This window comes from Haliotis asinina, chromosome 1 (genome assembly GCF_037392515.1).
Source record: "Haliotis asinina isolate JCU_RB_2024 chromosome 1, JCU_Hal_asi_v2, whole genome shotgun sequence".
NCBI lineage: Eukaryota > Metazoa > Mollusca > Gastropoda > Lepetellida > Haliotidae > Haliotis > Haliotis asinina.
In genome coordinates, this window is record NC_090280.1 from 80,355,588 (window position 1) to 80,367,987 (window position 12,400).

General features: G+C 39.0%; 1 protein-coding gene across 1 annotated transcript; it reads left to right on the forward strand.

The window, feature by feature from the left end:
• Window positions 1-5: 5 nt before the first annotated feature.
• Window positions 6-11,517, forward strand: LOC137276047 (zinc finger protein 585A-like). The gene is made up of 2 exons (XM_067808205.1): window positions 6-2,098; window positions 7,750-11,517. Exons 1-2 carry the CDS (start codon window positions 393-395, stop codon window positions 9,515-9,517), a joined length of 3,474 nt encoding a protein of 1,157 aa, XP_067664306.1. The 5' UTR covers window positions 6-392; the 3' UTR covers window positions 9,518-11,517.
• The last annotated feature ends 883 nt before the right edge of the window (window positions 11,518-12,400 follow it).

The following is a 12,400-nucleotide window of genomic DNA, read 5'->3' on the forward strand; positions in this document are numbered from 1 at the left end:
GACAGAATAAACCAAAAGGGACTGAGAAATATTGAAGATATGAAGGCCGAGGTGGTCCAATATTGAGATACCCTGTAACACGATTACCTACAAACTTTGATGGGTAGTGCGCCTAGGCGTATTCAGGCATGCATTGCTGAGCGAGGAGGTCTAACAAAGTACTAAAACAAGACTGAGACTGTAAAAGGATGATGTTTTAACATGTTTATGTAAGTAAAACGCCAGAAGTTAATAAACGTAATGAGTTACATGACGCAACATGATTCTCAATAATTTCTGGGAATACTATATGTGCACAGTGAAGTGCTGTGAAATCAGACACATTTTCAATCCAAATTGATACCGTTTGATTTTACTGATTGACCAATAAAATTCCAGCATTTGACATAGACATGGTAGAATACATAATAGAAAGTGGCAATTTTGTTTTCAGTGAAGACCATAACACCTACAAGTTGATAATGGAAGAACAAGGCCAACTACAGAGTGCAGGCTTTGTCACTGAAACAAATGTGATCTTGGAAACCAGTAAAAGAGAATTTCAGGAAACCTGTGATGTCAAGAAAGAACCTGGTACTGACATGCTGGACACAGATGGTGTTGAGAGGCACGACTTCACTGACAAACGTGGAGTCACTGACTGGGAGGAAGGTTTGTTGGAACAAGATGATCTCAAGAAAGAACCTGACTCTGATATAGACGCTGAATGTGAGAGTGATTTGCAGGAAACAGATGATCTTCGGAAAGACTCTCTTTCTGACTCAAGAATACACAATGCCTGTGACATGATATTGATGGAAAAAAGTGATCTCACAGCACCCTCTGTTTCTGAGACAGATTGTGAAAGTATAAACCCTAATCACACAGAACCCTCTGTTTCTGAGACAGATTGTGAAAGTATAAACACTGAAAATGAGAGAGCATTGCTGGGGACAAATGATCTTAGGAAAGAGTCTGTTACTGACACAGGCTTTGACACTGACTATGACACAACTTTTATGAAAGCAGATGATCCCTCTGTTCCTGACATAGAATGTGGGAGTCATGAAAGACAGACTCTTAAGTGTGGTGAGTGCGGGAAAACATTCATTCAGGCAGGCGACATGAAAAGACACATGCTTTCCCACAGAGGCATCAAGCCATACCAGTGTGGGGAGTGTGGAAAAACGTTTACACAGTCCGGTGGCCTGCATGCTCATTTAAGGATTCACAGCGGAGTCAAGCCATATCAGTGTGTTGAATGTGGGAAAGAATTCACACAATTTTGTAACCTGCAGTCACACATGAGAAGTCACAGTGGCATCAAGCCATATAAGTGTAACCAGTGTGAGAAAACATTCACACGCTCAAGTCACCTGCAGACCCATCTGAGGATTCATAGTGGAATCAAGCCGCATATATGTCAGGAATGTGGGAGAGCATTTACTAAGTTATGTGACATGAAAAGGCACATGGTTTGCCACAGTGGACTGAAGCCTTTTCAGTGTGGAGAGTGTGGGAAAACGTTTACACGTTCGATTTACCTCCACACACACATGCTTAGTCACAGCGGACTGATATCTTATCAGTGTGAAGTGTGTGACAAAACATTTACAACAGCATCAAACCTGAAAATACATAAGAGGTCACACAACAGAGTCCAGTCCTATGAGTGTGGTGAATGTGATGAGAAATTTACACGTTCAAGCGACCTTCAGGCACACTTAAGGATTCACCGTGAACTTAAGCCTTATAAGTGTCATGAGTGTGGGAAAACGTTTACTCAGCTGTGTGACATGAAAAGGCACATGCTATGCCACAGTGGACTAAAACCATATCAGTGTGAGGAGTGTGGGAAATCGTTTACACTGAGAGGTAATCTGAAGACGCACATGAGGAACCATAGCGACATCAAGCCTTTCAAATGTGCTGAGTGTGGGAGAGAGTTTGCACAGTCAGGTACCCTGCAGTCTCACATGAGGAGTCACAGTGGAATCAAACCCTTTTTGTGTGATGTTTGTGGGAAAGCTTTCACAACCTTAAGAAACATGCAGCGACATGTGCGAAACCATAGTGAAGTCAAGACAGCTTTGTTAGGTGAAACGTCATCCGTGAAGTGAGTTTGAGAATATATTTGCAACAGCCAGCCTTTTTGACTGCAGACCGAGGCCTCATTTGATTAGACTTTCAAGTATACATTTGCAACAGCTACCCAGTAATCATTTGCATATAAGTGCATTGTAACAACAGAGTAAGGCCTATTTGGATAAGATTGGTTGAGAATACATTTGTAAGAACCTGTTGAGATGTTGAGACACCTGCTTTATTGAAGTGGAGGGATGCCTGATCATTAGGGGTGGAATGGTATGCACCTACTACGGTATAGTACATATTACGGTACAAGGCCTTCAGTTCAATCCATTACAGTCCAGTGTATTAGAAGATATTTGCAGGAAAGTAGCTGCCGTCTAAGAAATTATTTTGAAAAAATTATTTGATTTCGAGGCATTTTGGAAAAGGTTTGAAAAGGTTAATAAAATGATGGTATGAAAACTATAAATTTAGCATTGCTTTATTGCATTACGGCATATTGAACTGAAGGTAGTGTATCGTTTCTGGTCATGGTGGGAGTTTTGTGCATCACCCAATCAACAGTGGTGATGTTTGTTACTGACAGTGGAGTGAAGTGTTGTGATTGTTAGGAAACAGTTCAAAGAACCAGTCAGTTGGAAGACATTTGATTGACTTTTTATTAATATATAATGAATGTGAGAAAGTTTTTGCAACTGCCCAGCACATGGCTTTTCAAAGAGGTGCAAAGCTTTGTCCCAGAAGACAGCTTTGTCACAGTGGAGTATAGAAACATTTGCAAATGTCAGCCATTTGCATGGTGCATGAAGATGGAGGAGATGTTTTCATCCCCTCAAACGAAACTGTATGGTGGTTTTTGAGAAAACCCATTACCATTAGTATTCATGTCTGTATATTGCTTCCTTTGCTCTGTCATTTGTTCTAGAAATGGCATAAGGGCACAAAAGGACAAGAGTCTGTAATTGGACAGCTAGAACCTGTGACATGCATGTAGTGATTATACAGAACCCAATGTCTTGGGAGCATTGTGTGTTGGTTTAGTTAATGGTTTATTTATTCATAAAAATAAATAAACTTTTTCCATCTGTGTTATCAGACTTTAATATTTCAGTGTAATGGATATGCATCACTTCTCATAGAACATACTACCTTCCACCAGATATACTCTCTGGATTTTCAACCAGAGTTACCTAAATAAGGCTTGAGGGCTTGCATGACACCTCATTGTATCCCAGCTGAATAGATATTAAACATGATGTTGATCACTGGATTGTCTGATCCACACTCAGTTGTTTACAGATCGCCACCATATAGCTGAAATATTGCTGAGTGTGGTGTTAAACAGCAAACACAGCATGGAGCCTGTAATTAGTGTAAATTCTTAAGTGAATGATTTATTGAGACATTCATGTTTGATTTCTGTTACATGCTTATGGTCAGTAGTTTAAGGTTCCAACAACTTTAGCCATTGGTCTAATCTAATGTCTCTGTCCAGTAAAATTTTGTTTGTTCTAATAAGCTTGACTGATACTAGTCAACACTGTAATTGTAATTTCTACTGCAAATTATCGAATGCACCATATTAGGGTTGGTTGTCTAAAAAATTTGAGTAAGATGCTCAAACAACTGGACAACAGAGTCAGCTATGAATGGAGGAAATGTGCTCAGTATCATAGATACCCATGGGGTTGTGTGATTGGGGAGATGCTAATAGGCCAACAATCAGGTTTCAGAGTTTTCTAGCAGGTCCTCCTGGTGTAACAGTTTACTCTTGCTGATTTAAAAAGCATTAACAAAACAGTGAGTGTTTAAATCTTGGACAGTGTATGAATATATGGCCCGTCCACCTGCCCAAGACAGGCTGGATTTTTGATGGATGGTTTAAATTTACATCTAGCCAGCCTGTTTGTCAAGTGAAAATGTTCTATAACCTGTTCCATACATCTCATGAATCTGAGTAAATTCACCATATCTTAAAACATTTTTCAAATTGAGTGTTGGAGTTAGACTTGACAATTACCGTTTAAACATTGAACTGTCTTAGTCTGAAGTCTCCCGTTAAGGGTCAGGAAGTGGCTGTCCAAATTTGCCATATTTCCTTTTTTTGTTGACCTCTTCTTTCCACTGAGGTTCTGGTGAAGGAGGGTTTCATTGTTTTCCTGCAATGGTTTCAAGAACACAGTAAACTGAAACATGGGTGGGTAGGTATTTGCTACTGACTTCTTCAGGTGACTTTGTCTTTGGTAAAGTACCAAACTGTACAGATAAATATAAACCTAAAGTGTGCTTCTCACTATATATTAAGTCATCTCTTGTTTTCCCAGAATAACCACATTTGAGGTTTTTGTTTTGGAGGGACAGGTTTTACTTTTCACTAGAAAGACCTCTTCCCAGCTTTTACTTTTCTTAACTTTATATGAACATCAACATTCAAAAGATACAGGAGTGTTTGAAATCAGCTGAAAAATGTCGTTCAAGATTAAACTCACAATACAAATGTCTTGTAGCAAGAATCACATTGGGCTGAAACACTCTCACCAAAGTTTATTTCCATTTATCGCCATTGTAGCACATACGTTCAATCCTTTACATCTTTACTTAAGATCAAGTTGAGAGACTAAGCTTAGTGTTCTGCATGTACAAAATGTTTTCCCAACTGGATTAGAACCACAAATCTCATATTTGTAGGCAGATGCTCTAGCACACTGCCACTGGGCCGACAAAGGTGGTGGTGTTAAATTATCTACTTATAGTTACTGTCCTTGAATTGATTTCATGTTCACTTCAGTCATTGCTATGTAGCTTCATTAAATGATCATCTACATTGTAATTACAAACATTGACGTTATATATGTTAGAGAAATCACTCTACCAACACCTTAAAGGCATGTTTTCTCCTATACTTAATTACCTTATCAGTTGGCAACAAGGGTAACTTGCAGCACATTACCTTTGGGCCTTTCCATTAAAATCAAAAGCCAAAATATGAAATATGCACCCAATTTTAACGAAAATAAACATGCACAACAAAAAAAGACACAATCCAGTTAGATAAGATCCAGGCAAATTTCAGATAAAAATGAAACACAGTAGTGAATATGTTTTCTTGATGCTTTAAAGGGGCACTGATGCGGAGCGAATAATGTTTCTCGCCAACGGTCTAATGACGAAACCAAGCTGCAAATTGGTCAGCACCCGCTCCCTCGACCGTGACGGACAAAGGGACTGGGCTCCTGTCCACATTAGCAGAATTTCTTCACCCTAAAAAGTGTGGAGGCCGGATGCTCATCACATGACGTTATTTAAAAATATCCATGGTATTCCTTGTCTGCTAGTAACAAAACATCCCATCAGTGTAGTTTTTTTTCCGGATGCTTGGATAGTATAGTGACTGATCCAATTTGATCCTATTTCTGAGTTTTTAACCTCGATATTTAATCATGTTATGTGATAATATGATGTCTACATGCACGCAGCAAGCCATTTGTTTCAGTCCGAAAGATTGAAAAGCTTTACATTTAGATAGTTTTGATGGGTATTTTTGTTGGTTCAGTGGTGATAGTAAATATCATACGTAAATTTTAGTAACTGTGGTAGCTACCCCGGTTTATTATTCATGGTAATAAAAACGCACAGTTAATTTATATGAATTCGTAAACGAAAAACGATGACTTTGCGTTTGGTAGAGAAATCTGAAAATTATCTTACGTAAAAAAATCCCAAACCTATTACACCTATTTACCCAAGTACACAGCAAATGCCTGTATGTATTCCTTATGTAACGAAGTTCTGTTGGTATCCTCAAAACAGTTTCGGCCCATAAGTGTTTTCAGGCTGCATGCGACATAGAGATTACATCTTCCTTGCCGTAACTCGCGTTTGATGGTGTAAACCTACACGTGTTATTGTCATCATTCTCTGGATGGTCAGTTAATGACTTTATAACAGGTATAATTAGTAGTAACACCACTTTGGTTACTCATCAAAGGTTCCCATTTGGCACTTCTCCTGTCTGGAGTAAATACTCAACATTATAAATTAAGGTCTGTAGTGGCAAATGTATTGTATGTTATGTAATATGTGCATGTAAGTGATGTAAGAGGGTTAATCAGCTGAGTTACAAAAACAAACATCGATCAAAGGATTAACCGATAACACACTGATTAATTACTTTTATCTTCCACAGCGGATTTGTCAAAAGGCAGTGTGTGTAGATGTACAGATCTATACTGACTACACCCTGTCGTAAAGTGCGAGTGTAAAAACAACATCCTCCCTTCAAAGAATTAACCACCCTTGCGTTGATTGATTGCTCAATATTGGTCAACTAAATTACTTAGAATAGTGGACATCATACAATTAGTTGCCAGGTGTGCTATCTTGGGAGACCAATGAGAGGTTTATCTAGTTTTCACCAACGAAAGACGTGAAACGATGTGTTACTTTTTCGCAAATGAGACAGTTGTAAGACACGCGACACAGAGCAGGATTATTTACCAGCTGCAGATGAATGGAATACGATTTCTTTTACGTGGATATTGATGGATACATTCCTGAACAAGGTAGTAGCCTGACACTGTTGCTATAAAATTAGTCTGTTTTACGTTCATTGTTTGCATTTTGTTTTAATTTATTTGTTGTAGCATTCAGCAGAATCTGTATGACAGAAAACACACACTAGATCGCGTATGTATGTGAAATAGGATCCACATTGGCAATCTATACAATGTATAAATGTTGCTGTTATGTTAGAAATTTACTATGAGTATAAGCAAATCATGTGTTCTTTTACTAATTTTCAGAATCATACAAATATGACAATAAACTAATTAGGGTTATGAGACAAAATATAGAGACGTACATTGGCTTCGTTATTTTTCCGTCCTAATAGTTTTTTACCATTTCTACCACTGGCAGATGATTAACCTTCAGAGTGTTTCATTTGTTTTCATAATACATTTGTAATGAAGTACAATTGACTTCACCTCAGTTGATCTGTCTATAATTAAACTATCAACTGCGCTTACGGACTGCGCAGCAGAGGTCACGAACCAGTCACGAATTCTGGGATATCATCTGGGTACTCACGGGAGAAAAACAATAACAAAAGTTTACACCAGTCCACGGAAAATGCTCCGCATCAGTGCCCCTTTAAGCAATATTCATGCAGTATCAAGGTGGGGACACCAGAAATGTGCCACATAGGGAACTGAACCTGTCTTAAGAGAACACTTAAACTATGAGGCTACTCAACAGCACCCTCTATCAAACATTAAATTATGAAGTGTATAGCAAATGGTTGCACACAGCAAGATTGTGTGTTGAACTTTTGAAGTTTAAATTGCAATCTGTTGGTTCTGTAATTTGATATTTCCCTGCTGGTATTCTTGTTGTTAGGTGAAGCCGACAATTTGACATAATTGGTTGAAATGACATCATTAATCTCAGCCATTCAAGGTGGTTTGCTGTATTTTTGTTGTTTAACAACCCTCACCATCAAATCCAATCAGTCGCCTCACATTCAAGCATGTTTTAGTAGAATACCAAAAGTAATGCCAGACCTTGCCATGAATCATCTGATGATGATGTTGTCTTTTCATGGAAGAATCCAGAGCCCATTTTTACCATTTTTACTGTCTCATGATAATACATAATAGAAAGTGGCAATTTTGTTTTCAGTGAACACCATAACATCCACAAGTTGATAATGGAAGTACAAGGCCAACTACAGAGTGCAGGCGTTGTCACTGAAACAAATGTGATCTTGGAAACCTGTGATAGAGAATTTCAGGAAACCTGTGATGTCAAGAAAGAACCTGGTACTGACACAGATGGTGTTGAGAGGCACGACTTCACTGACAAACGTGGAGTCACTGACTGGGAGGAAGGTTTGTTGGAACAAGATGATCTCAAGAAAGAACCTGACTCTGATATAGACGCTGAATGTGAGAGTGATTTGCTGGAAACAGATGACTCTTTTTCTGACTCGAGAATACACAATGCCTGTGACATGGTATTGATGGAAAAAAGTGATCTCACAGAACCCTCTGTTTCTGAGACAGATTGTGAAAGTATGAACCCTGATCTCACAGAACCATCTGTTTCTGAGACAGTTTGTGGAAGTATAAATCCTGATCTCACAGATCCCACTGTTACTGAGACAGATTGTGGAAGTATAAACACTGAATATGAGAGAGCACTGCTGGAGACAAATGATCTTAGGAGACACTCTTTTAGTGACACAGGAATAAGTACTTACTATGACACAACATTGACAGAGAGAAGCAATCTCAAGAAACAGTCTGTTACTGACACAGGAGTAAACACTGACTATGACACAACTTTTATGGAAGCAGATGATCCCTCTGTTCCTGACATAGAATGTGAGAGTCATGAAAGGCAGACTCATAAGTGTGGTGAGTGTGGGAAAACATTCATTCAAGCAGGCGACATGAAAAGACACATGCTTTCCCACAGTGGCATCAAGCCATACCAGTGTGGGGAGTGTGGAAAAACTTTCACACAGTCAGGTGGCCTGCATGCTCATTTAAGGATTCACAGCGGAGTCAAGCCATATCAGTGTGTTGAATGTGGGAAAGAATTCACACAATCTTGTAACCTGCAGTCACACATGAGAAGTCACAGTGGCATCAAGCCATATAAGTGTAACCAGTGTGAGAAAACATTCACACGCTCAAGTCACCTGCAGACCCACCTGAGGATTCATAGTGGAATCAAGCCGCATATGTGTCGGGAATGTGGGAGAACATTTACTCAGTTGGGTGACATGAAAAGGCACATGGTTTGCCACAGTGGACTGAAGCCTTTTCAGTGTGGAGAGTGTGGGAAAACATTTACACGTTCAATTTACCTTCAGACTCACATGCTTGGTCACAGTGGACTGATATCTCATCAGTGTGAAGTGTGTGACAAAACATTTACAACAGCATCAAACCTGAAAATACATATGAGATCACACAGTGGAGTCCAGTCCTATCAGTGTGGTGAGTGTGAGAAGAAATTTACACGCTCAAGCCACCTTCAGGCACACTTAAGGATTCACAGTGGACTTAAGCCTTATAAGTGTCATGAGTGTGGGAAAACGTTTACTCAGCTGGGTGACATGACAAGGCACATGATTTGTCACAGTGGACTAAAACCATATCAGTGTGAGGAGTGTGGGAAATCGTTTACACTGAGAGGTAATCTGAAGACGCACATGAGGAACCATAGCGGCATCAAACCTTTCAAATGTGCTGAGTGTGGGAGAGAGTTTGCACAGTCAGGTACCCTGCAGTCTCACATGAGGAGTCACAGTGGAATCAAGCCCTTCTCGTGTCATATTTGTGGGAAAGCTTTCACAACCTCAAGAAACATGCAGCGACATGTGCGAAACCACAGTGAAGTCAAGACAGCTTTGTTAGGTGAAACGTCATCCATGAAGTGAGTTTGAGAACATATTTGCAAAAGCCAATCATTTGCAGATAAGTGCTTTTTGACTGCAGACCGAGGCCTCGTTTGATTAGACTTTACAGGCTAGTAGCCAGTGATCGGCATTTTTTGGTGGTTTTTAACACTTTGCTTCATTGTTTCTGAACATAATGAAACAAAATTTATTTTCATGATAGGTTTGCTATTCACCGATGTTTCCTGCTTGTTTACAGTCACCGATCGTGTATAATGTGTTTTCTCAGCAACTAAGAAGACCAGTTATCGCCATTTTCTGAAATTTTCATGTTATCAACCAGATGTGACATAGATTTGGTAATAAAACTATTGTGTTTCAAACCTTGACATATTGAAGAAATTTCATGATTGGAATTTGTTTTAAAAAAGAAATTTAAAAGAACAAAAATGCTCTCATTGTGAATGTTAGTGGATGCTTATGTAACTCATAAGCTGACTGGAATATTTAGATGTTGCCGCGCGATTGCACTTATCAAAGTTGACATTTTTGAGTACTTGTTTGAATCTTCGTATTGTTTATCTCTGGGAAAAAACATAAAGGTAGAGGTGAAAACTGCCCATTACATTTTGTCAGTATCATGTACATGGTGTCAGCCAAGTCTATAAAACAGAGATGGAAATGTAGGTCAATTCCGAGTTTTGCGATTGAGTGTTTGCAATATGGGTATGCTTAGACAATTTAAAATCTGCAATTTTTATGGACTGGACTGTAATGTCATAGATACACAACATAGTCAGGATGATTTTCATTCAATTCCCTTCATTTATGAAATTGCATGTCAACACACTAATGGTCACGTGACATCCCCCGAAGTGTTTGGCTCTAGTCTTCCGAGGTGATTCATATTTGTAACTGCTATAATGTAAACTACTTACAATGCTTTTAACTGTCATAGCCTATCACTTTTGTGATGTGTCAATGTGTGAAGTATAACAGACGTACATGTCAAGCTGTCTGCGCAAGCGCTACAATCAGGTGTTGGCAAAAACTGGTACGTGGCGATAACTGGTTGCCAACCAGTAGAGTATACATTTGCAACAGCTACCCGGTAATCGTTTGCTTATAAGTGCATTGTAACAGCAGAGTAAGGCCTATTTGGATAAGATTGTTTGAGAATACATTTGTAAGAACCTGTTGAGATGTTGAGACACCTGCTTTATTGAAGTGGAGGGATGTCTGATCATTAGGGATGGGACGGTATGCACCTACTACGGTATAGTACATATTACGGTACAAGGCCTTCAGTTCAATCCATTACAGTCCAGTGTATTAGAAGATATTTGTGGGAAAGTAGCTGCCGTCTAAGAAATTATTTTGAAAACATTATTTGATTTCTAGGCATTTTGGAAAAGGTTTAAAAAGGTTAATAGAATGATGGCATGAAACCTATAAATTTAGCATTGCTTTATTGCATTACAGCATATTGAACTGAAGGTAGTGTATCGTTTCCCCTCTACTGGTCATGGTGGGAGTTTTGTGCCAATCAACAGTGGTGATGTTTGTTACTGACAGTGGAGTGAAGTGTTGTGATTGTAAGGAAATAGTTCAAAGAACAAGCCAGTTTCAAGACATTTGTTAGAAGTTTCATTTATTTAATGAATGTGAGAAAGTGTTTGCAACTGCCCGGCACGTTTCAAAGAGGTGCAAAGCTTTGTCCCAGAAGACAGCTTTATCACAGTGGAGTGTAGAAACATGATGCATGAAGATGCAGACGATGTTTTCATCCTATCAAATGAAACTATGGTGGTTTTCAAGAAAACGAATTACCAATAGTATTCATGTCTGTATATTGCTTCCTTTGCTATGTCATTTGTTCAAGAAACGGCATAAGGGCACAAAAGGACGAGAGTCTGTAATTGGACAGCTAGAACCTGTGACATGCATGTAGTGATTATACAGAACCCAATCTTGGGATATTGTGTGTTGGTTTAGTTAATGGTTTATTTATTCATAAAAATAAATAAACTTTTTCCATCTGCGTTATCAGACTTTAATTTTTCAGTGTAGTGGATATGCATCACTTCTCAAAGAACATATTACCTTCCACCAGATATACTCTCGAGTGGATTTTCAACCTGACATCAGTTGCCAGCTACCTCAGTGAGGCTTGAGGGCATGCATGACACCTCATTGTATCCCAGCTGAATAGATATTAAACATGATGTTGATCACTGGATTGTCTGATCCACACTCAGTTGTTTACAGATCGCCACCATATAGCTGAAATATTGCTGAGTGTGGTGTTAAACAGCAAACACAGCATGGAGCCTGTAATTAGTGTAAATTCTTAAGTGAATGATTTATTGAGACATTCATGTTTGATTTCTGTTACATGCTTATGGTCAGTAGTTTAAGGTTCCAACAACTTTAGCCATTGGTCTAATCTAATGTCTCTGTCCAGTAAAATTTTGTTTGTTCTAATAAGCTTGACTGATACTAGTCAACACTGTAATTGTAATTTCTACTGCAAATTATGGAATGCACCATATTAGGGTTGGTTGTCTCAAACATTTGAGTAAGATGCTCAAACAACTGGTCCACAGAATCAGCCATGAATGGAGGAAATGTGCTCGGTATCATAGATACCCATGGGGTTGTGTGATTAGGGAGATGCTGCCAGGTCAACAATCAGGTTTCAGTCTCTTCTAGCAACCCCTTCTGGCGTAACAGTTGACTCTGGACAATTTAAGAGGCATTAACAAAAGAGTGGGTGATTAAATCTACGGCAGTGTATTAAAATATGGCCCGTCCTCCTGCCCAAGACGGGCTGGATTTCTGATGGATAGTTTAAATTTACATCTAGCCAGCCAGATATGCCAGTGAAAATGTTCTATAACCTGTTCCATACATCTCATGATTCTG